The following is a 26,321-nucleotide window of genomic DNA, read 5'->3' as shown; positions in this document are numbered from 1 at the left end:
CTCCAAACAAGCAAGTCCGTTTCATGTGTGGAATAGGGAGCCACCTTCCCTCTGCCTTTGGCAGATCGGCAGCATACATCTGCTGAACGCATGACTCAATGAATCACAAAGCTGCCGGGCAGCGCTTCGGAAGCACACCACGTCACCTTAGAAGTGACTCGTCTGGTCATTAGGGTAGGGACAGTGAAAGGTCTTTCTAGACTTTCAAACTTTTCTACAATGACCATTGATTACTTTTGTAATCAGACAAAAACAAAGAAAGGGAAAAAAAGCAGAAGAGTAGTGAAAAAAAAAACAACAAAGAAAGAGATCTAATTGCTTTTTTAAGGATGGCGTTAATTTACTTCATGACACATTTCTTTAATGTTTTTCTCATTTGCAGCAAGCAATGTTTTAATAATGCACAATACACATCCTCACATTTTCAATGCATTACTGACAAAAACATTAAGTCAACAAACATTTATTGAGCACTTATTACATAGCAGGGTGCTTGCTATTCACTGTGGGGGATTTATGGATAAATAATACATGAGTCAGGCCCTGAAGGAGCTCGCTTAACGATGCAGGTGGGACCAAAGCCGTCATTGTTAATAATGAATGGTAGCTTTCTAAGTGGCAAACTGTTCCTTACAAGCAAGTAACATGCTTTGTCCATATTAAAAATGTATCCAAAGGCACAAGGCACATCTCTGGCATTTTTTAATTAAACTTACTTTCAGATAATTGTAGATTTACAGGCAGTTGTAAGACATAATATAGAGCAATTTCATGTACCCTTTACTCAGTCCCCCCAATGGTAATATCCTGTAAAATGATAGTACCATATCACAACTTGGATACTGACATTCCCACAGTCAAGATCCCGAGCATCTCCATCACCACTAGGATCCCCCTGTTTCCCTTTCGTAGATACGCCCACTCCCCTCTGCAGTCTCCTCTCTCTCATCCATAACCCCTTGGCAACCACGAATCTGTTCTCTCTTTCTATAAATTTGTCATTTCAAGAATGTTAGCTATATGGAGGCATACAAGATGTAACCTTTTTGATTTTTTTTTCTCTCAGCCTAATTCTCTGGAAATCCATCCAAGTTGTGTGCATCGATAGTTAGTTTCTATTTATTGCTGAGTTGTAGTCCATGGTATAGATGTCTCACAGTTTATTTAACTGTTCGCTTGTCGAAGGACATCTGGGTTGTTTCCATTTTGGGACTGTTATGGGTAAAGCTGCTATAAATATGCGTGTACATAAGTGTTCATTCCTCTAGGATAATGCCCAGGAGCACAACTGTTGGGTCGTATGGTAGTTGCATATTTAGGTTTTTTTAAAAAAACTACCAAACGTTTTCCAGAATGGCTGTACCATTTTGCATTCCCATCAGCAATGTGTGAGTGATCCAGATCTCCACACCTTCGCCAGCATTTGACACTGTCACGATTGTTATGTTAGCCGTTCTGATTGCTAAGTAGTGATATCTCATTGTGGTTTTACTTTGCATTTCCTTAATGGCTAATTACTTTGAACACCTTTTCATGAGGCTGTTTGTCATGCCATTTGTATACACTTTTCAGTGAAACGTCTCTTGGTCCATCTTCTCATTGGATTGTTTGCTGTTTTTTAACGATTGAGTTTCGGGAGTTCTTTATGTATTCTAGATGCTAGTCCTTTGTCAGATATGTGGCTTGCAAATATTTTCTCCCAGTGTTTTACAAGACTTTTTATTCCCTTAACAGAATCTTCAGTAAAAGTTTTTGATTTTGCATAAGTCCAGTTCACTAACTTTTCCTTTTATGTGTCACGCTTTGGGAGTCAAATCTAGGAATGCTTTGCCTAGCCCTAAATCATGAAGATTGTCTTCTATGGTTGTTTTTTCCAAAAAGGTCTACACTTTTATGTTTTACATTTAAGCCCATGATTCATTTTTATTTAGTTTATGTATAAGGTGTGAGACAGGTCATGGTTCAACTTTTTTGCTCATGGATGTCCAATTGCTTGAGTCCCATTTGTTGACAGGCTATTGTATTACTTTCCTAGGGCTACTATAAAAAAATTACCACAAACTTGGTGGTTTAAAACAACAGAAACAAATTTTCTCACATTTCTGGAGGCCAGAAGCCTGAAATCAACATCAACAGGGCTGCGACCCTCAAAGGCTCTCGCACATAGTATGTTTCTCTGTTTATTTAGATCTTTGATTTCTTTCATCTGCCTTGTAATTTTCAACATACAAGTCCTGCAAATATTATGTTAGATTTATGTCTAAGTATTCCATATTTTTGGAGCAATTTAAAATAGTATTGCATTTTTAACTTTGCTGTCCACATGTCCATTGTTAGCAAATAGAAAAACAATTAGGGGCCAGTCCCACGGCCGAGTAGTTAAGTTCGTGCACTCAGCTTCAGCAGCCCAGGGTTTCGCCGGTTCAGATCCTGGGTGTGGACCTACACACCGCTCATTAAGCCATGCAGAGGTGGCATCCCATATAGCAGAACCAGAAGGACCTGCAACTAGGACGTACAACTATGTACTGGGGGGCTTTGGGAAGAAGAAAAAAAAAGAAGATTGGCAACAGATGTTAGCTCAGGTGCCAATCTTTAAAAAAAAAAAGAGCTACAATTAATTTCAAGTTTATTTTGTATCCTGCAACTTTGCTGGCCTTGTTTATTCTAGGAGGGTGGGTTTTTTTGTAGACTTTTTGGAGTTTTGTATGGAGACTGTCATGACCTATTCAAATAGAAAGGTTTTATTTCTTCCTTTCCCGTCTGTATGCTTACTATTTCCTTGTATTGCCTATTGCACTGGCTACAAGTTTCACTGCTGTGTGGAGTGAGAATGGTGAGAGCTTGCCTTGTTGCCAGTCTTAAAGGGAATGCATTCAGTCTTTTACCATTAAGTATAATTTTATCTGTAGGGTTTTTGTAGACGCTTTATATCAAGTTGAGGAAGTTTCCCTCTATTCTTAGTTTTGTGAGAGTTTTTATCATGGACTGGTGTTGAAAATTGTCAAATGTTTTTTCTTCATCAGTTGGTAAGATCATGTGATTTTTTTTTTTCCTTGAGCCTGTTAATATGGTGGATTGCCTTGATTGATTTTAAATATTGAACCAACCTTCCATCCCATAAATAAGCCCCACTTGGTCGTGGTGTATAATTCTTTTTATATATTGCTCAATTCTATTTGCTAATATTTTGTTAAGAATTTCTACATCTATGTTCATGAGAGATATCTGTAGTTTTCTTTTTTGTGTTATCTTCATCTTGTTTTGATATCAAGGTAATACTAGCTTTAAAAATGAATTTATAAATACTTGCTTATCTTCTGTTTTCTGGAAGAGATTGTGTGGAATTGGCATTAAATCTTTAAACATTTGGTAGAATTCTCCAGTGAAACCATCTGGAATTGAAGATTTCCTTTGGGGGAGACTTTTTTTTTTTTTGAGGAAGATTAGCCCTGAGCTAACATCCGTGCCCTTCTTCCTCTACTTTATTTGTGAGATGCCTGCTGCAGCATAGCTTTATAAACGGTGCGTAGGTCCGCGTCCAGGACCTGAACCAGCAAACCCTGGGCCACCGAAGCGGAGTGCGCAAACTTAACTGCTATGCCACTGGGCCAGCCCCTGGAGAGACTTTTAATTACAGATTCAATTTCCTTCAAATTTATAGGGCTATTCAATTTATCAAGTGACTTGTAGTAGTCTTTACTTTTCAAAGAATTGCTCCATTTCATCCAAATTGTTGAATTTATGTGTGGAGTTGTTCATAGTATTCTCTTATTATCTTTTCAATGTCTGTAGGGTCTATAGTGTTTCATTCCTGATGTTGATAATTTGCATCTCCTCTCTTATTTTGTCAGTCTTGCTGGAGGCTTTCCAATTTTATTGATCTTTTCAAAGAACTAACTTTTTGGTTCAGTGTTTTTCTTTCTTGTTTTTGTTTTCAATTTCATTGATTTCTCTTATCTTTTTAAATTTCTTTCCCATGCTTGTTTTGTGCTTATTTTTCCCTTCTTCTGATTTCTTGTGGCATAAGCTTAGATTATTGATTTGAAATTTTTCATCTTCCTCATGCAAGCATATTGTGCTACAAATTTTCCCTTCAGCATTGTTTTGTCTGTGTCCTACAAATTTTAATATGTTGTGTTTTCATTTTCAATCAGTTCAATATATTTTTTTAAATTTCCCTGGAAGCTTCCTCCTTGATCTGTGGGTTACTTAGACATGTATTGTTTAATTGGCAAGTGTTTAGAGATTTTTCTATTGTCACTCTGTTATCATTTCTATTTTGATTCCCTTGTGGTCAGGGAACACACCCTACATGATTTAAATTTAATGTAAATTTGCGTTGTTTGTTTCATGGCTCAGGAGATGCTCTATCTTCCTGTGTGTTCTGTAGACACTTGGAAAGTTGTTGAGTGTCCTATAAACGTCATTTGGATTCTGTTGGTTAATGGTGTTTTTCAGTTCTTCTTTGTTCTTGCTTGTTTTCCTGTCTGCTAGTTTTATCAATTATTGAAACAGACGTATTGAAGTCTCCAATTATCATCGTGAATTTGTCTATTTCTGCTTTCAGTTATCTCATTTTTTTTTCTTACATATTTTTCAGCTCTCTTGCTGCATTCACACTTAGGATTGCTATGTCTTCTTGGTAGATTGACCCTTTTATCAATTACGTAATATTTCCTCTGTCTCTGATAATTGTCTTTGCTCTGGAGTTTATGTTATCTGCTATTAATATAGCCATCTCTGCTTTCTTTTGATGAATGTTTTCATGATCTTCATCCATCCATTGTTTTATTTGGAATTTACCTGTATTGTTATATTTGGAGTGTCTTGTGGATGCTGTATATTTGGGTCATGTTTCTAAATCCATATGTCAATTTCTATCTTTCAATTGGTGTATTCAGATCTTTCAAGTTAATGTAATTATTGATATGTTAGGGCTGAAGTCACTCATTTTATTTTTTGTTTTCTGTTTGTTCTCTTTTGTCATCATTGTTTTGTATCACTTTTGTCTTCCTGATTTCCTCTGGGTTACTTGAATATTTTTTTTGAATTCCATTTTGCTATATCTATAGTATTTTTGAGTGTGTCCCTTTGTATACTTTTTTTAGCAGTTTCTCTCGGTATTAGATTATATATACATAACTTATCACAAGCTACTGGTTTTGACATTTTACCAGTTCAAAAGAAATGTAGAAACCTTACTCCTCTTCACTTTCTCTTTTCTGTTTATAATATAATTGCCTCCAACATTTATTCTACATACATTTAAAATCAAAACAGACAATATTGTAATTTTTGCTTCAGACACCAAACATAAATTAGAAAACTCAAAAGGAGAAGGAAAATGTATTGTGTTGTCTAAGATCTTTTTCTTTCCTTGTTTCTGAAAGATATTTTCACTGGTTATAGGATTCTGGGTTGACCGTATTTTTCTTTCATCACTTGCATAAGGTGGTGCTACTTTCTTCTGGCCTCTATGGTTTCATGTCAGAAACCCACTGTCATTCAAATAGTTTTTCCCTTGTAAGTAAGGTGTCATTTATCTCTCACTGTTTTCAAGATTTTTTTCTTTGCCTGTAATTTTCTGAAGTGTGACTATAATCTTCATGGTGTATATTTCTTTGGGTTTATCCTGTATGAAGTTCACTTCTTTAATCTTTAGGTTTATGTCTTTTGCCAAATTTGGGAAGTTTCAGTCATTATTTCTTTGAGTACTTTTTTGAGCATGCCCTCTTTTTCCTCTTCTTCTAGCCTATGATGATGTGAACATTAGATCTTTTGTTACAGTCCCACAGTTCTCTTAGGCTCCGTTAGCTTTGTTCAGTCTATTTTCTTTCTGTTGTTCAGATTGGATAATTTTTGTAGTCCTGTCCTCAAGTTTACTAAATCTTTTTCTCTGTCCCCTCCATTCTGTAGGTGAGCCCATTTATTGAGTTTTTAGTTTTGGTTACTGCATTTTTCAGTTCTAAAATTCCCATTTGGTATTCCTTTATACTCTCTCTTTCTGTGCTGAAACTTACTATTTTTTCATTTGTTTCAAATGTGTTTGTAGTTGTCCATTGAAGCATTTTTATAATGACTGCTTTAAAATTTTGTCATAGTTTTAATATTGCTGTCATCCTGATGCTGGCATCTATTGGTCCTTAGTATGATGAATGACTTTTAATTGAAGCCTGGACATTTAGGGTATTCTGTTATGATACTCAGATCTTAGTTAAATCTTCTGTTTTAGCTAGCTTCATCTGATACCACCCTAGCAGGAGAAAGGGGGACTCTGTCTTGTTACTGCCAGGTGAAGGAAGTCCAGATTTCCAACTCAATCTCTGCTAACACTTGAGGGGGCAGTCTCCTCATTACTGTTGGGTAAGGGTGGGAGTTCCAGCTCCCTACTAGGCCTCCGCTGCTATCTCCTTGGTTGGGAGAGGTAGGAATGCCTCCTGACTTCTCCCCACGTGGCTTCCACTGATATCACAGTGTGTGGGGGACACAAGGGGTGGTCTCATTACTGTTGGGTGATGGTAAAAGTCCTGACTCTGCATTGGTCACCTCTGATGACCCCTGCAGGGAAGAATGGGGGTGCCTGCCTGCTGCAGGGTGGGGATGGAAGTACAGGCTCCCTGCACGGTCTCCAAGAATTCTGTGGCAGGAGGTTGGGTGAGGATGTCTGTTATTGCCTGGTAGGGTTGAAATTCTCAGCTTCCTTCTTTGCCTTTTCTCTAACACCATCTGGGCCCACGGCTGGGGGCCTTGTTACTGCTTCATGAGGGTAGAAGTCCTGGCTCCCCATTCGGCCTTTGCTGACACTGGTGGGGGTGGCGCCATCATCTCCCTATGGGGTTTGGTAGGAGTAGAGTAATTATTGTGTATGAGTTTTCTGTCTTGCTAGGCTACTGCTTTCCTGGTCTTTTGTAAGAGAGAGGAGCCTTTTGATCTAGGGATTTTTCCACCTATGTCCATTGGCATTTTTCAGTTGCTGGCTTCTTCAGTTCCAATTTGGTGATATAAGAGGCAAAAATGGCATTCCAAGGTCTCTGAGCAGTCTGCTTTCTTCTCTCCACTTTTCAGAATCTTCTTATGTTTTACATATACGTGTCTGTATTCCAGGATTCTTAGTGGTAGTCAGCGGGAAAAATTGAGAAAAGCTTATCTACCCTGTCTTCCTGGAAGCCGAATTTACAGCTCTTACATTTAACTTTACCCCTATACATCTCAAGAGACTGAGCTTTCTGGAAGACTGATGAAACCACCCAAATGTAGATTCGGGACTGGAGGAACTCACCTGGCTGAAGTCTGGCCCTTGAAATCTCTCTGTCCAGAGTAAGCAAAGTACGTGCTCCAAAGGGTGGGTCTTCCGCATTCCGGGGAAGCCCGGTCTGGCTGGTAGACCACGGCAGCAAGAGCTGTTGAACAAGCTGCAGGGTCCTAGTTACAGTTAATCTGCCCTCTCAGAGCACAGTCCCACCAAGGGCCTGGGAGGATTAGCAATAAAGTGAAACCCTTTGAAGAAGGGGCCTTGAAGGACTTGGCTGGGCTTCGTAGTGAGTTCTCGACTCAGAAGAAAACTGAGATACCATTTAGGAAACTGAAGGGGAACCTGGTCAACAGGCAGGACTAGTCAGGGCAATCAAGAACAACAGTGCTGATACACGTTACAACACAATGAAGCTGGAAAAGACGTTAACTGAAAGGACGCCGGACACAGAAGGACACACACTGTATCATTCCATCTATATGAAATATTCAGAATCAGCAAATCCATGGAGACGGAAAACTGACTAGTGGTTATTGGGGCTGAGGAGAGGGGGAATGGGAAGTGACTTTTTCATAGATAGGTACAGGGTTTCCATTTGGGGTGATGAAAAAGTTCTGGAACTAGATAGTGATGAGGGTTGCACAAAATTGTGAATTCGCTTAATGCCATTAATTGTACACTTTAAAATGATATATTTTATGTTATATGTATTTTATCACAATTAAGACAGAATGGTGGAAAATAAAACCAAACAAAAATCAGTGCTCTTCCTCCCAGTGCCCAGCAGACGTGACTAGTTGATCATGGCGCTCTTTCCCACTAACCCCTGATCTCCACACAATGTCCCATGCAGTCACTTCCACTCCATAGGAGAAGACGTATACGAAGAAATCTGTTTCCATCTCGGGCCAGGAGCACAGTCTGGGTGCACTGGACATCCGGTCTAGTGCAGCACAGTGGATCCCAGATCCCAGCAGGAGCAGGCCTGCGGCTGTTCATTTCTTACCTTGCTTAATCAGAATTGGTTCAGGGCCTGGGTGTGGCTGAGCCTGCTGACACCAACCTCAGTGACAACAGCTGAGAGTAGTCAAGGGCCAAGTGGCAGAGGAAAAACCACCTTGCTTTTCATCTTAAGATCCAAGACATAGCAGGCTGCTCTATATTGTTAATTCCTGAAGATTTCAGGGCAGCCTGCTTGCAAGTTGAATTCCAGGGGAGAGAGGGGAGTGATTTATGGTGACATCTATTAAGCTTCTATAGAACATAATACATGTGTTCTTGCTCCTACCGTAAAATTAATTGTTGCTAATTACTTAGGGCTGCCAGTTCACTTGTGTGTGAGAATCTGTCACACACTTCTTTCTCCTGGTCGTGTTAATTAGCTTTCTGGAGTTCATCCTATCCCAGTGTCCTGTAGCTCTCCTCCCACTGTACCTTCCTTATTTAAACAATCAAGCCCGCTTGTTGGCTTTGGTTGGTTTTGGAGAGAGGTTTTACTTGGGGGCCTAGAAGTCCTTGTGGGTAGTCTAATGACATCAGCTGAGACAAATCATTTGTTGCACACCATCAGGAACTATGTAAATGAATTTGACCCAAAATAAACATTTGCCTTTCAAAAGTTCTTTTCACTGAATAGTGAAATAATACAACTAAGCTCTCAGGTACTTGATTTAGGTCATCAATTTCTGGGTTGCCAGAGTCTGGGAGGGAGGTCGTTCTGGTTGGACGATAGCTGCAAACACGCGGTGGAGGTAGGAGTGCCTGGGCTGGAGCTCCTTGGCCTGACGGCTGCCTGGCACGGAGCTTGCGATCATCAGCTCTCAGGGAGACGCTTTGAGGTGCTGAAGATGTCGTGACAGTGGCCGGGCTTGGCCGCAGCCATGCAGCCCTCCAAAGGGCTCCGGACTCCTTGCCTGGGGAGAGCTGGTTCTATAATTGCTGTTGACATTTCCATGGGAAAAGGAGGTCAGTTCTGTCAGATTTTTCTGAGAGAAGGGAGACTGCTTCATCCAACTAGCGTGAATCCAAAGGTGACAGTCTCCTGAAGTTATTATCACATATAATGACGATAAAAAGAAAGCTTTCTGCTAAATACAGTTCTGCACCCAATGAAGCCGTTCACTCGTCTGTTCAGTGAGCTGACAAAACAGTCAGGCGCGGGAGAGAGAAAACTCCCGCTTGCATTGATCGCATCATGCATGCCTCTGCCCTCCTCCTGGGAGGGCTGATTTCACACATCCCCATGGCAGAGTAACGTGACTTCATTGACTGGCAAGCCGCTGTCGGTGCAGCGTGTGAAGTGTCTGGGTGTGTGTGCCTGTGCAATGCCCACACAGTGAAGTGAAGAAGGAATGGAAAGCACGACATTGCTATTGAAATTTAAAGGGAAAGTATGTTTGAATCAAAATTCACTTATGAAAATGGAGGCTCTGGCTATGTTTCAATCTGGTCGTGTTGATGAATCCACCTGCCAAGCAAAGGAAACGGACCAATTTCAACCCTTAGTCTTTTCTGCTTTGGGCAGGGCTTCATATACTCGGTACTGGAAAGGCAGAATCAGGTGCCGAGACTCCAGCTGGACTAAGCAATCAAATGATTACGGTCCAGGTTCTCCATCCACCGGTGCCAGCTTGCCCATGTCCTCCTGCCCCTCTGCCTCCTCTTTCTCCACTCCACACTTGGGGCTTCTGCTTCCCATCAGCACCTGCATCTCCTCGGAGCTGATATGTGTCCAGTGAAAGGCGACACTTGACATCTTCTGACGCCAGAAGCAGGGATGCGTATGCCCTGAAGCCATAGTTAACTCATTGGGAAGGTCTGAAGGTGATCCCAATGTGCATGTGTGTACTCATTTTACTTCTGAAGAGTCTTCTTGGGTGGAAGACCAAGGGATGAAATAAGGAAGCTTTTTGACTAATTCCTGTGATTTTTAATGAACTCTGCTTCGGCCACTCTGGATCACTTAATCTGGCAGCATGGTTAAGGGGTAATATGACTGAGAAAGCTATTCATGATTCTGAGAGCCATGAGGAATATGGTAGCTCAGCGAATAATTCTTGCTCTATTATCAAATGACTTGGCTGCTAGGATTTATAGCTTTCCTTTTATGTCCATTGTTACCACTGTAACCCAGGGACTTCATGACTCTGCTTTTACTAATGCAGCACTCTTCTAGCTACTCTCCCCGCCTCTGGGCACATTTAATACACCATGCATATTCCCGCCAGACAGTATACTACTTATATGGTGTCACTCCCTCGTTCAGGAGCCTACAATAGCTCCCATCTGTTTATAGGATCAAATCTAGGCCCCTCATCTAACCCTCAGGCTCTCTATGATCTGGTCCCATTTAACCTATGGCAACTTCTATCTCACCACCTCTCGCCGCACCGCTCATTAACCAGAGCAGTCCTATTCCCACACCCTGCCTTTGTGCCCTTGCTTCTCCTCTTTTCTTAAGGGCCTCCCTTTACCTCCAACTACTCAAATAAGTCCATTATTCACATTCAACCCAGACCTTTTTAAATCTGTGAAGCTTTTCCTATAATTACCATCTGCATTAACTTCTCCTTCCTTGACTTCATATCCCTTTAGTAGGCAAATGCTTGGTACTATTTTTGCATTAGCATCTTGCATTGAACTTAGTGTCTTGTCTACGAGTTTTATCTCCGGAATGATTTTTTGTTTTGAGGAAGAGTAGCCCTGAGCTAACTACTGCCAATCCTCCTGTTTTTGCTAAGGAAGACTGGCCCTGAGCTAACATCCATGCCCATCTTCCTCTACTTTATATGTGGGACACCTACCACAGCATGGCGTGCCAAGCAGTGCCATGTCCGCACCCAGGATCCAAACCAGCGAACCCTGGGCCCCCGAGAAGTGAAACGTGCGAACTTAATCACTGTGTCACTGGCCCGGCCCCGAAGAATGAATTTTTTAATTTTCCTTGATTCTTAGTCTCCAGAATGCCTACTATGCCACTCTGGTGTAAAGAACATTGAACTTGGAATCAAAAGATCAAGCTTGGGGTCTGACTCTATAATTCACCGGCTGTGCAGCCTTGGACAAGTCCCTTGGCCTCTCTGAGCCTCTGCTTCCTCAGCCGTAAAATGGAACTCAGGAGATTTTTATAGTCTATTTCACAGAGTTATTTTAATGCTCCAATAAAATAACATGTGAGGGTATTTTATGAACGTTAAAGTGCTCTGAGAACAGAAGCCCTCATTATTATTGTAGTTTGTCTGTAATATGTAACGTTAAATTGAACCAATAAAATGTATCTGTAAGGCACCGTGTAATCTTGAGTGCCAAATTGCTAACTAGCAGCGGTCAGGCCGTATAAGATTTATAGGACATTTCATTTTTCAGAGTACTTTTTATTTAGAATAGCATTCTGTTCTCACTAGGGTGCAGGGGTCAGGTGTTTCTCTTCCCATTTTACAGCTAGAGGAAAGAAATCAAAGTTGGACAGATCATAAGTGAATTGCCGTAAGTCATGTAGTTACTAGCAACCATTCTGTCTCTTAATCCCTGCCTGCAAACTGTGGTCATTTCCACCCACTGCTTCCCCATCACCACCCTGGGCCCTGCCCACAGGACACACTCCCCTGGTTTCTCACTTTCCGTCCTGGGTGGGCATTTTCCTCTTTGGCCTTCGCTGGTTCCTGTGTCTCTAGGGTGGTTTCCTCTGGGCTTGTAAGGCTCTCACTCTTGTTCATGTTGTTAGAACGATGCACACATTCATAAAGTGGGCAAAATAGAGGAATATTTTACTGTTCTTTACAAATACCGTTGATTCACTCCAGCAGTATTAGGAGGAGGAGCCTGGATTGGAGAAGCAATCTGAGTATGATGCTAAGCCCTCCCTCTCAGTTCAGGCCCCCTGCCAACAGACGGCAACCCTCCTGAGAAGGCAGGTTCTCCCCGGACCCTTGTCCACCTAGGCCCTGGGTGGGGCTGTGAGGCAGGGCTGCCCATCTCTTATCCATACCCACAAGGACAAACTGTCATCGGCTGATTACTTCCGCAACTTCGGCATACCGAGTAATTTAACATTGGCTTATTCCTGAATGAATTTGTTTAATATAATCTACTCCAAATATTTGATGCCATTTTAATACTTTAGATGATGCCAATCCCAGATGCAAAAGGTTCATATTAACACATAAGAACAGAATTGTTAGTCACTCAGTGTAAGTAGTTTGCTTTGTAATAGGAGCATTGAAAGTCTCTCAGGAGAGGCTGTTTCTATAAGACACTTCATTACAAAACCCAGGCAGCCGCACCAGGGGTCGGATTTGTCCCGCCCTCTGCAGTGTCCTCAACAGGACCCCAAAGCCCAATGGGTGGGAACACTTCTCTCCTTTCTAAAGCAGCCTGATTAGGTAAATGTGACTTCGTTGTGCACTTTTATAACTGTTCTCCAGAAACCGAGTTTGCAGCATTGACTGCACAGTTTGGAAGTGTTCCAGCTGACAGAAGCATGCAAAACATGTCCTTATCAGAAGGCCGAGAGGAAAGGAACCCAAGCACCATGGCTTTCACTGTTATAAATCTGCTCTCAGCTCATAAACTGCCTTCAGCACGATGCTTCCTGGCGTGAGTTCACACCCAAGGTTTTGCAGCTCATCAAAGGTGGAGAGTGTAAATAGGCAGAGGACAAAAGAGATAAATCTGGTAGCTGCAGAGAAAGGGCCATTTGCCTTCTGGGGACAGACTACAGCAATATTCCAGGACTTCATGCAGCCTTTGTCTGCCCTGCCTTCCCCTGTTCTTGCACTTTTCAGCTGTATATTATGTTTGGTTGATAAATGTCTGTCACGAGAAGGATCTGGGCATAATGAAAAGGGCACTGGATTCGAGGGCAAGCAAGTGAATTTGGGGTCCTGGCTCAGCTAGGGGAAATTAGCACTTTCACTGTGCCTCGCTATCCTCATTTATAAACTGAACAGGTTGTTCAAGGTCTTCAGGAACCCTGTTTGAGCTCTTGGAGAACATTCTAGCTGCTGTGGAGACTCTATGCAGCACCTCCTTAGGAAGGGAGGACGAGGTTCCATCCATTTTGCTGAGCTGAGCATGTCTGTTTGCCTCTTCTCCCTGACAGTGAGGGGAAGGAGAGGTGGAGGGCCTTAATGGATGAGATTTTTCCATAGATTTCTGGAAGGGAGATGGTGCGTGGTTGCCATGTTGATGCCTGAAAGAGTGGAAGAATCTCCAGCTCAGAATATGCTAAGGGGATCTGCAGCAGAGGTGGGAGCACTTTGTTTGCTGGAATCTGGAATGGCTCCAGGCTTGAGACCCACAAGTGCAGCGGAGGGAAGGAGTGGGCAAGGGCTTAACCACAGGTCAGGGACCCCAGCCTTAGTGGCAAGCACCCCACCCCAAATCTGACAGAGAATCAGATAGCCCACTATTTCTCCTCAGAACAAAATGGAAAAATCTAAAACACTTCGATGCAGAAATTGCCAGATTGCCCTAGAGGATGAGGGCTGTTAGTATAGGTGTTGGAGACCCCGAGTAAAGTTCTCTTTAGTCTGGCATGTTTATGCTCCAGCTTAATGGTTTGCTCTCTGCCTGTTCTCCCTAAAGCAAGGCCTGCATATCTGTGTTTTCTACCACTGCCCCAGTTCCTCACCAGACTCCCTATCTGAAAACAGAATTACTGACCTAAAAGCACAAGAAACTCTCATTAGCTCCCAGTCTTTCACTCTTAAATATAAATAGGATTTAAGATGGGGACAATACGCACCTGAAAGAGAAGATTCAAAGAGAAAAACTGACCTTGGAGGAAACAGAAGTATTTCAGGAAGCAGACAAAAATTTAAAAGGAAAAAAAAAGTGATCTCTGATTTGAGATTTTATACACATAAATCAAAGTTACGTAGCTATGAGAAGGGAATTATAAGATAACAAGATGGAACTCATAAAATTAAATATATGGTGCTGAAATAAAAGTTTCAAGTACAAGTCTCAAAGATAGTCAAGAAAATTTTCCAGAATAAAGAGGGAAAAGGCAGAGATAGTGCTCAGGAAGAAAAGATAAGAGAAATAAAGAAGTGATTCATGAGCGAGAATTCATATAATTCAATTGTATCATGAAAGGTGACACATGACTATTAAGATTTCCAGTTAATAATGAGAACAGAGAAAAATGGTAGGGAGAATATTATCAAAGGAAAAAAACCGGAAGAGAATGTCACTTGTTGAAGAAGCACCCTGGACCTCCAATTGAGAGGTCCACTAGGTGCCAGCAAGAGAAATGAAAAATCCAACTACTTGAATCAGATGCTAGGACAGGCTTGAGGCTGGGAAAGAAAAGTCACTTGGTCTTGGTGCTAGGAGCATCCTCCTTCAAAAAGTTCCCAGTGTGGCATTGGACATATGGGAAAGCAATGCAGTCCTGGCACCTGCTTCTCCTTGAGGTATATAGCATTGAGCTGGTCATATTAATATAAATTCTGTTGACGGCTTTTCAATTTTTAGAAGCATACGACATCTAATTGTATCATATTGTAAATTGAATGTACATAACAACAATCTTGACAGTTGTGATAAAGGTCAAGCTCAAAGAATATGTGGAGTGATTGGGGCTGAGCGAAGGTAGGGGTCCTAACCTGCTTATCGTACACAGAGGACCGTCAGGACGCTGGCCGAAGGGAGAGTGATAAGGTAGATCATCAATAGAAGAACTGAAAATAACACCGCTCCCAAGTATTGGGAGGAGGTGAGAGAGACTGTGAGCAAAATCCACTTCTTATGTAACGGCGAATCAACAAGTGTCTCAAATTAGGAAAATAAGAACAGGAGGTACAGCACATTAATTAGAGTTATGGAGGTAATCCCCAGAAAACCAAAATTCAAATTGTATGGAACTGGGTGCCCAGGAAGTAACGCTGAGGACCCGGCGAGTGTGCGAGGGTACAATTCTTTCCACCTAGAGCTCTTCTGTACTACTTGCTGCATCACCGTGTACGTGTATTGCCTTCCTGAATGTGCTTTTTGAAAATTAAAAGAAAAGATGTGGATTCTTTCTAATATTCAGAGGTTCTGTTTGCAGAGGTACAATCTAGTGATAAGTTAGGCTGAGCCATATGAAATAGCTGATATTTCCCTCCTGTGGGCCTGCACAAGTGGTAATTCCATTTGGTTCAACCTAAATAGTTTTCAGATTTTAATGTGGACACCTCTTAGCATAAAGGTCCAGTATATGATCAAATCAGTGACATCTTGATGTTTTGGAAATGTCATAATTTATTACGTCCAACAATGTCCTTCTTTGCAGCCAACATTTCAAGCCCTGCTCAACTTACAAGGGAAAATTCAAATGGCACATCCTCCAACCCCAAACCGCGTACTCAAAGGATTTACTTTTTGTTCTAAACACTCCTAACCCTATATTTTTTACATCTTTCACGGCAGTTTTTAACATTCTGCTTTTCACAACTGTTATTTGTGTATTTGTCTCATCTCCCTATTAGATGGCCCTTCCTTCAGGGGAAAGATTCGTGTTCTCTTGGGAGAGACTGCATGGGTTTTGAAGTCAATCCTAGCTTGTCTTGCTCACTTTCCAGCTGTGTAGCTTTGGGCAAATAACAACACCTCCAAGACTCGATTACCACATTCCGAGAATGGAGACAGTGATGTTTCTTCCCAGGTCCAGTGGGAGGGCTGAATAAGAGATATGTGTACAATGCTTAACATAACGCCTCACACACAGCAGATGTGCAGTCAATGACTATTGACTTTCTTTACCCCTTATTCATCCTTGAGTCTTCCGCAGCACCAAAACATCGTTCTTTCACATAGATGCTTAAATGGTGAAATGAGGAAGAAAAAAACATGTTGGATTGAAAGATGCTTCAAAATCCTTTAAGGAAAACAAACATTAGTGTTACCTTTTAAAATACAAGTTCTCAAATAAGCAAATTAAAGAGAAAATGCCATAGGACTCTGATTTGCATATTAATTGGACAGAAAGCCATCCAGAGATGGAAAACATTTGGGATGCACCCCAAAAATCTTGTCTGTGACCCTCTATCTTGCAGACATTGGCCACGTATCATTGGGTATGAGCTCTACTGAGCATCTGCCTTTCTGTGGAACTGGGGCAGAGCCTACAGCCGTGGAAAACAGCCTGGGAAGCTGGCATGGAATTCTGGGCCTCATCAAATGCCCGCGGGTTTCCCATTGCTTATTAGGCTAAGCACTTGGCCCTTTCTCGTGTTCAGAGCTTTCCTCATAAAGACTCCAACTTGTATTTCTAAAGTTGGCTCAGTGGCTCCACGGAGCCTTTCCTGAGTGGCCTACTTACATGGCTCTTCGCTTGTCCCCCTCATCACCATTTATCACGTTCTGATCACATTATTGTTATATCTGCATTTCTCTTACCTATTTCTGCCCCCTCTCTACAGTGTGCACAGAGAAGATACTCAATATATTTACAGTGGGATAAACTGTTCAAAATTAAGATACCGGCCAGGGAAGCCCCCAAATACCCACTGGTGTGGTTTTTGAATTATCTCCACCTAAAACAAAGGATTTCTTTCACAGTGGGAGCATTCATGTAGCGGTCCATTGGTAAAGGCCAGCTAATGTGAAGAAGTCAGTCAGGAAAATGTCGTGGCTACCGATTTCAATTATTGCAGGAAGGACACTTCCCATGAGGAGGGCACAGGAGTGGAGGACCCCAAAGATAAAACAGACGTCAACATGGAAGCCTCAAATGGAGGGTTATGCACACAGCTTGGGAGGGGGAAGCAGGGTGTGAAAGGGCTGTTTTCCACCCTCAGGAGCAGGAAACAGTCTAGGGCTCAGGGACATGGGGTGGGAGAGGCAGGCAGATAAGACTGTCTGACCCACCTGCCAGGATTTCGTACAATCACTCTGCATAATTATTCTTGAAAATACAAACATTGCCGGGGCTGACTGACAAGTATTGTTCCAGCAGGGAGGGCTGTCAGGGCAAATCAATCCAATTCTACCACATGCCAGTGTGTAGAACAGATATAATTTTGGCTGTTAGAGACTGTCAAAGCGAAGGATGTGCCGTATGTGTATTTTGAAGTGTGGTGTTCCCTTCAATCTAACAGCTTGAAAGATTTCTGGGGCTTTCCCCCTCCCTGGCTGTTTTCTCCAAGAAGTTTCGGGAATTTAACTTCAGATAATGTGATTGCTTTTACCTACTGTGGCGTCCAGGTTAGATTAGCCCTACTCCTTCCTGCCCCCTAGGTGCTCTGCTCCCACTCAGCATGGGAGTATTACAATTCGGTTTAGGAGAAAAGTGTCGTTTGCTGCCATTGGATGTTGTATGGGGGCATCCAAGTAGGTACCTGGTGCCCTCCCAGCATGTAAAGTTGCCATCACTGGACCCGATGCGGGGCTTAGCCTGAGGACTCCTGATGGCTTGTGTTTAATGGACCCCTTAGGAATCCCTGAAAGTCCACTTCCTCCTTCAGTGGCCCAATGCTGTGATGAGCATCAAAGCGGAGGCTCTCCGAAGGCGGCTCACTCAAAATCCTTTCTCTCCGTCCCAGAATTGTTCTGCATTCCCCACCCCACTGTACTCTCAACACCTTCCCTAGGAATCTCTCCCACCAGCATCTCCCCTTCCTCCCTCTCTCCCTCCATTCCATCCTTTGTTTCTGTGCCTATTTAGTTTCTTACTCTCTACCATTCTCCTGAACTTACAAACACCTTCAAATCTCTCCCTCCTCAAAATACCCCCAGCCCCATCCTCTAGAATCGGGTGCTATCTCTAGACCAACCTGTCTGCCCCACTCCCATTTGGTCCTGACCTCCCACGTCTACAGTCTCCATTCACTGCCTCTGCTTCGTCACTTCCCATGTATTCTTCTGCCCACCGCCCCCCAGAGACTGACTTCTGCTCCCCTCAGGCTCCTTCGTGGCCCTTTCTCCTGCCTCTCTGATCTGTCCATTTTCATCTATGGCTCCTTTTCTTCTATCTTTCCCTGAAAACATCAGAGGATTAGTCCTTGGCAATATGCTTTGTTCTCACTGTTCCCTTTGGGGTGGACTTGACTTCAGCTTCCCTAGGGTCTGTCAGGCACCCTGAGCTGCGTGTGTTCTGTGGACAAGGGGCTGGAGAAGAAGGATGGATGAGTAACTGGATGGAGCCCACCCTCAGCTTAGCCTGGCCTCGGTGAGAAGGGGTCTTCTGCTGCACACTAACTGGCTTCTCTGCCTGCCAGCTCAGCCTAATGGTTTATCCTTATCGCTTGTCTCCCGTGCTCAAAAGTCTTCCACGGCTCCACACAGGACTCATATAGAAAACAACGTCACGGACTCGCAGGTTGTGGAGTGTGTGTGCTGGAGCAGCCTGAAGATGCCACGCAGCTCCCACTCCCTCGTTTAAAAATCATGAAGTAAAAGCAAAGAGAAGTCACTTGTCCAAGAGTCCTTACTTATTAATGCCCAAACTTGTTTAAACTACTTAGTGAAGCGTTCAAGGCCCTCTACTATACGGTGTCACCCTACTTTCACAGCATGTTGCTTACTGTTTCTCTTCAGGAGAAACAAAGATAAATCACTATTTCTTAAGTAGACGCTGGACTTTTCCTCCTCCTCTTGCTCTTTCTCTTCCTCCCCTGAAACGCCCTCTTTCTCAGCATTCTTACCTCTCATACGATCACTCATCTATTTTATTTATTCATAAAACAGTTTTGACTGCCTAATATGCTCTAGGCTCAGCTGTGGGTGTGGGGAAATTAGACCTCTGCTTCAACCCCATGCCCACGGCCTTCTTGAGTGTGCCCGAAGACGGTGATTTTTATGCTATTATGACAAGAGCTGTGGACTCCCTTTGCAATGCTTTGGCTGAGAATGGCTTTTGTGTCAAACGCTTATCTCTTTTGAGCTCTGCTATGAGAAATATTCTTAGGAAACTCTCTCTTTACTCCAGAGACATTGTGGACGACATTGATCCCCTGGGTAAAATCCATTCAGTACATTCCTTTGAACACAAAATGCCATGAAGAATCTTACTTACCATAACAAATTTCTGTGCTTTTACTTATAGGTCAAAATTTTGTGAATTAGTCTGTTTCCTTTTTGGCTTCTGCTGCCAGGAAGCTCAGAGTCAATTATGACAATATTAATAACCACGTGGAACCCTAGAATCTGCACATTTGCGTTGCTACTTAATTTCTTGTCTTAGCCTTCTATTCCATTTTCCCTGACTTGAGTTCTGATTTAAGTTTTTGTTTTTCCTTGCCTAGTCATGTAAAACACTAAAATCTTCTGCGCAGGAAGCAAAGGTGTCAGAAACAAATGTGATAGATCTACGTGCAGATAGACGCATGTACGTGTGTTTCCTGCCCTTTAGTTTTTGAGTTCCTTCAGGACAAGGATTGTTTTATACACGCCTTTTTCTAGGCCTAGAAAAATGCCCAGGCTATAGTATGTGCTGAATAAAGGTTTGTTGAGCTAAACTGATAAGAGTAGACCCATGATTCCCTAGATGGGCAAAGTCAAGTTCATACACCTTCTCTGTCACTCCGTTCTTTGTAAGAAGGGCAAGGAAAGGTAGAATGCTGTCGTAAAAAGAATCCAGACTCTGCTCTCACCAACTGTACCACCTTGGATGAGTTACTTAGCTCCTCTGATCCTCTTCTTTTTACTTTAATCTGAAAACGGAGATGGGGATCCCCGACTAGATGGCTATGAATGCTGATAACCCTGTAACCCTCTCAGCACATCTTCTGGCCCAGAGTAGCAATCAGCACATGTGAGGCCCCCTCTTCCCTCCCTGTGTCCTCAGTTCATTGGAAATAGCACTTGGAAAAGGATAAGTGGATTGCTCTGTGACCACAAGTAAGTCAATTAATTGTGGTGTCATCTGTAAAATAAATGTGACTATTGACCTCATTCCAAGGGATATGAAAATTAATTGATGGTAATGCACATTGGGATTTTTTTGCTGAAAAGTGCTTAAGAATGGTTCAGTATTATTACATGTTCTATTTCATCATTAAGGTTATTTATGAATATTTGTCTTTGTCTTGTCCTGGTGTGTTTTATGTCTGCCATCTTAATTGCATTTATTTTCAACTTAGTACCAACTTGTATCTTGAGAAAAATGTACGTGAAATGCAAAAACATAGTTCCTATCTTTCATGCATATTTATTTTTACAAAGTGGATGATTTTACCTGTTTCAATATGCTGCCCATGAAATAGAAACTAAGATATTTAGTAAATAATTTTTGTTAATTGAATTTAAAATCAAACTCAAGCATTTTTCAAAGTCTTTAACTTTTACATCCTGCTTTCTGAACTCATATTTTATGTTTATTGGCCATTTCTAATGAAATTCTTCATTATGAGATGTTTGGTATATTTCAGATGATAAATGTTAAGGGAAAAGATAATTAACTAAATGAAATACCTTCTTCCACTTTCATATCAGGAAACCCTCACTGCCTTCAGCCTCAAACGGGGTGCTGAGTACAGAGTCCAAGGGTAGCTCTTCTTAGAGGCAGGGGAGCCGAGTCCCAAATCAGTCACCTTCTAGCTGTGTGGCCCTGGGGAAGTCACTTCACCACTCTAAGCCTCACTCACTGGCTGTCAAACACAAAGGAATTGGCCTCCAGGATCTTGACATTCTCTTCCCGTCACAGAGTCCAGACGTTTGAGAAGGAACTGCTGAGGCAGGCCCAACATTTAGGTCTGTAGGGAAACAGAAAGATTTCTCCTAGTACAGAAGCTTATCTTCTAGGACATGTCTCTTTACCTTACTGCTTGAAGCTTTAACATATCTTTCCTGTGAACTGCAATCACCGAGTACTTGGCATATATTACAGACTCCACAAAGGTCTCAATTTAAGGTCCATGTGCTGAGCGGGACATGTCGACTGTCCACAGATTTCCATGAACCCATCAGTGAGAACATGGGGAGGACACATGTCCTATTTCAACCTTAAGTGGGTAGACTTATAGTTATTTATTTGTTTTGTTAGTTTTAGATTTAGTAGTAATGGCTATAGACATGGATTAATACTTTATCTCCAGCCTGCGGGTGTACACAGCATTTTTGCTTCTGGAGCTATCAATACCAGGAACTGGATTGAAATCATCGGAAACTGCAGGCATCTCTGTAAACTACCAAAGCTACTTTGTGACAAAATGCATTTCTCAGTGGCAGTAATGTGATACTAACACAAAACCGGAAGTCTACTCAGTTCTGCTACTCATGAAGCAAATGACCAAGGGCACCAAATTTCCACTCTGGAAAATTCCATTAACAACAAAGACATCCAGACGGTCTTGAGCCACTCACCTTAATTACCATTGCTGGTCATCACTTCCTCCCTGATTCTATAGGGTAGATTTATTTGCACAATCATCTGATCACATACTTTGATTGGACTATATTAACGTACATTGGTCAGTCTGTGGCCCACACGAGTTTGGTGGTGTATTTCCTACACCTCTAGTTGATACCTCTTTTTCTTTTGGCAAGGTGAATTTTAAATAAAAACTTTTTTTATAAAACTTTTTAAGAAATCAACTAATGTTTTTAGTTTCCCTCCAAATCTAGGAAACCATTTATGGTAGAGTTTTGGCTTTTATTTATCTTTTTATTAGTTACTCATGTTGGTTTGAGGTGATTTTACTCAAGCCTCCAAAGTTAGGAAGAGGGAACCGACTGACCTCAGAGAAAGGAAGTGGGTACAAATTTTACCTGCTTCCTGAGAGCTTACCTATCATGGACTCCTCAGAGTCACTTCGCTCAGCGTGTTTGGTATGAAACGAATCCAGATGTAACAGGGCCCTTTAAGACGGTGATATTCAAAGTGCTAGTCCACAGTGAGGTAAGGAAATTGTCCAGCAGGTCAAACAGTGCATTGCTTCCTTCATTAAGAAAGTCTTCTCCTAGGAAAAGTTGGCTTAATGCCATGCAAACAGCTAAATGAAACCTCCAGATGCCCCGTCTCTTAGCTGCACTGTTGAAAGACGCGGATAAATGGTGGCCCAATGTTTCTACAGCTTAGGCAGCTTCCTGAACCTCTCTGTGCCTCAGGGCCTGAGAATGATGACACTGGTACCGTGGAGAGGGAAGATGTGAGCCAGAAGCTCAGTGGCTGGGAAGAGTAAACGAGATGTCAGCAACGAGGGGGCAGAGGTGGTAGAGGATGATGGCTCCCTAAGACGGATGACTTGAAACAGTGGGCCTCTAGCAGGAGAGGGAGTAATGGTCAGAAATCAGGCACACGGGCCCTAAAGTACCTGGGGACGAGGGGAGGGTGGCTTCCCTTCAAGATGGCTGCAGGGGAACCGTGTGATGCCCTCGGGGCATTTTTGTTGTTAGTGCTGTGGAGTCAGTTCGGAGATTCTGAGTCCTCGCGGCCCTGTGTCCAGCAGAGCAGAACCTGCCCCATCTTTTTGTGCCATCCTCTCACCTTCCATCCCTGTATCAGACAATGCTCCGCTGCTATTGACAGGGTTTTCACGGCCAAGTTTTTGGAAGTGGGTGGCCAGCTCCTTCTTCCTATCTCAGGGCATAGCCAAGGTTTTATTTGGGAGAAGGAGGTAAAGGGAACTTTAAGGAGATGTTGGGGATATAGGGGGCTTGTGGGTGACAGGGAGCGAGCCCAGAGGGCCCCATGGAAGGATTCATCGGGGAGGTGAAGAGATGAGCACTGGCTCAGCCTGGGGCACGTAGAGCAATTGCAGATGAGAGGAAGATAAGGAGGGATGCTCAGAGAGGGTACCGAGGACTTCCTGTGGGGATTGAAGGAAACAGGACATGCGGCAGGTTGCCATAAGTCCCGATGCTCTCTTGGAGCAGCATGGGAAGAAATTCTCAGCTCAGTGATGTGACAGCTTCAGTTGTCCTCCCACACCTGACATCTCGGAGAAGTGGGCTGCTTTGTTGACTTCATACTCCATAGGCTTGTTGTCAGTTAACTGAAACAATATAATTAAACAGTATTTGTCTGTTGTTTTTGTTACCATTTGGCACACTTTTCAACAAATATTTATATAGCACCAACTGTATGCACAGCACTGTGAGGCTCTGTCTGGAATGCAAATACAAGCACAAAATTGTTACCTGTGCCCCAAGTGGCTGCCAGTCTCATAGAGAAATTCATTCTGTTTAGAGGAAATACATCGGCAAAAGGCCATCATTCCTGTAAACTATTGTCCCAAACTAACAAAGCAAATCGGTGCAAAATAGCCCATTTCTTAAAAGATGCATTTACTGGAGGGCTGGCCCCATGGCCTAGTGGTTAAGTTTGGTGCACTCTGCTTCGGGGACCAGGGTGTGGCTCCTGGGCACGGACCTACACTACTTGGCAGCAGCCATGCTGTGGTGATGACCCACATACAAATAGAGGAAGATTGGCACAGATGTTAGCTCAGGGTGAATCTTCCACTAAAAAAGAAAAGAAAAGAAAAGAAAAAAACCCTGATGCATTTACTGCTTTCAAGGTACCATGAAAAAACTTGTCTCATCAATTTTAGTTTTGAAGATGATGAAATTGTGGCTTTATCCATAGCTTTACAAACTTATTTCCCACCAACTTTTTCTACTGCTTGGAATATTAGAAAAAAAAAGCAAAGTGTAAATCAAATTCAAAGAAAAGTTAAATACTTGCCTTGATCTGGTTAGAGTGTAAAGTAAATCCCATGGCAATTTAATTCCCACAGAACATGTGACAGCCATGGAGTTAAATGTTAGATTTAAATAGGGCAGCTAATTCCCTGCAAGAATTACGTTTGTCTCTTCATATGTGCACTCTACCTAATGAACACATTGCTCTCCTCTTAAATTCAGGCGTTGCTACTGGAGCATGAGAAATTAATATACATTCCTGTATTCATTAATATTGTTGCTCATAAAAGACTTTTTGATTTTTATCACCCTGAGTTCCCAGAGGCCCATGGAAGCAGTCATAGCTCCAAACCACATGAATCATCAGGAAAAAATCCTATTAAAGCAAAACCTTAATCACCACTTGCATTTTATATCAAGTTGTATCTAAAAAGAAACCGTATGGCTCTTCCGTCAACATAGAATGCATAAATAATGGTGGTATAGTCCTTCCACAGAATATTATAAAGTAGTAAAAGCAAAAGGATTACTAATACACGCACAATATAACTCAATCTCAAGGGCAGTGCTGAGTGAAGGATGCGAGGTACGGAAGAAGCCTGTAGTACGATGCCAGTGATGAGGTTCGGAAGCCGGCAAAGCTGAACAGTCTCTCTTTAGGGACGTGTCATTGGTAGCAAACCTGTATGGAACTGATTGACACAAAATTCAGGGTAGTCATTAGCCCAGGGAGGTGAGTGGGAAGTGGGTCCGATCAAGAAAGAGCACGGGGGCTGTCAAGACACAGCGCTCTTCTGCTTCTTACATGGGATGGTGGGTTCACAAGTATTCATTTTATTATTATTTAAACTGTGGGGATAGGCTGTTGTATTTCCTTTTTTTCTGTGGCTTTGGAAAGCTCTCTGAGGGAGTGAGAATTTGAATTGGCCTTTGGATGGTGAACTACACAGAGAGGAAGCTGAGTGATTATTTTTGCTTTTTACTCTACCCTTATGTATTTCTATTTGTCTTGTCATGCTTATCGCAGTTTACAATTGAAAAGAAACTTTGTGGTATAGAAGAAAAAACATAGACTCTGCGTTCAGACAGACCTGGGTTCAAATCCCAACTCCTCCATTCGCACGCTGTGAATCACTGAAATCCTGACGCCTCAGTTTCCCCATGTACGAAATGCAGGGGAATGCTTCACAGGGTTCTGAGAGGCGAATGGCAGAACGTTCTTGGTCACACATTCCAAGCTCTAGAGGGCATCACAGTCTCTTTTTGATACTGCCATTTACGGATGAGTAGTACAGAAAAGAATGGTGGCTGTGACCTGGTGGAACCCTTGTGCTGAGGGCTTCGTCGTTTGATGTGCCGGGTGAAGAGGCATAAGCTCGCACTGCATCTGTGTCCTCGACAGTGTCCTTTCGGGCTTCTCCGCTGGCCCTGAGGGTTGCTTCGCTCTGTTCTCCACCTTGCAGCTAAAGAACTTCAGAGGACCCTTGACTGCCTCCTGCCTCGTTCTCCAGGAAGGTGTAGAGCTGAGTGACGTGGGCCAGCTCTGCTCTAGACTAGAGTGGGAAGTACTCTCTCTTCCCCAGCTGCATCTATTCCTGTCTCTTCTTGGCTTTAGAGAGCCCAGACTAGGGCATGGTCTTAGAAAGACATTAAGAAAGCCAGCATCAGCAACATCTAGACATTTTTGGTCTAAATGAAAGGAGTCACTGAGGCTCAACCATGGCCTAGCCCACCTCACTGGGATGGTAACACCGGGGTGCGGACAAAGCTCTAATAAGCAAAGCACACATCTTGCATTTTCTTTTTGTGTCCCTGAGCCTCTCACCCTCAGGAGTCTGAGGCAGCCTAACAAACAAACAGGGATTCCTGCGCTCTCTCTGCCTTTCCCCACTAGACACAGGACCAACAAATATATGCAAAGCGTCCGGCATGGAAGAGGCCTGCTATTAACGTCCATTCCTTTATCATTTCTCCCCTTTCTTAGAATGTAAAGTTCATTAATGACATTTCACAGCCAACAGCTAGGTTGCAACTTTAGTTCTATGGAAAACATTAATTGCGCTCTGGAGAGCAAGCCAATGCAACCACCTTCCAGGCATTTGGGGTGGACTGTGAGGACAGACACTGTGCCTCTCCTTTTGTTCGCTGTGTGCAGAGGAGGGGATCTTGGGCCTGCAAGCTCAGATGCAGGCCCCTGACTCCGCACCTTCTGCCCTCGCCTCCGCGTGCTTCCATCCCAATTTCCGTTCTGTCTTTGTTTTACAGTTGTTCAGCACATCAAGCGACATAACATTGTTCTGAAAAGGGAGCTAGGCGAAGGAGCCTTTGGAAAAGTTTTCCTAGCTGAATGCTATAACCTCTGTCCTGAGCAGGACAAGATCTTGGTGGCAGTGAAGGTAAGAGAACACTCCAGAATGTCTCATTATCCATGGTCACACTAATGTGTGGAAGTGTTACTTTACTTTATTTAATTTTATTTTAGTGGCCAACTCAGGAG

At 42.7% G+C, this 26,321-nt stretch overlaps 1 protein-coding gene across 1 annotated transcript in view; it reads left to right on the top strand.

Moving 5' to 3' along the window:
• Positions 1 to 26,321, top strand: part of NTRK2 (neurotrophic receptor tyrosine kinase 2) — a 343,863-nt gene that overhangs the window by 225,427 nt on the left and 92,115 nt on the right. Inside the window, exon 16 of the mRNA XM_046664639.1 lies at positions 26,090 to 26,220. Coding sequence (XP_046520595.1) covers positions 26,090 to 26,220 — 131 coding nt within the window. The remainder of the gene's footprint in view (positions 1 to 26,089; positions 26,221 to 26,321) is intronic.

This window comes from Equus quagga, chromosome 6 (assembly GCF_021613505.1).
Source record: "Equus quagga isolate Etosha38 chromosome 6, UCLA_HA_Equagga_1.0, whole genome shotgun sequence".
Lineage (NCBI taxonomy): Eukaryota > Metazoa > Chordata > Mammalia > Perissodactyla > Equidae > Equus > Equus quagga.
Note: the sequence above shows the minus strand (reverse complement) of the source record. Positions and strands in the feature narration are given on the sequence as shown.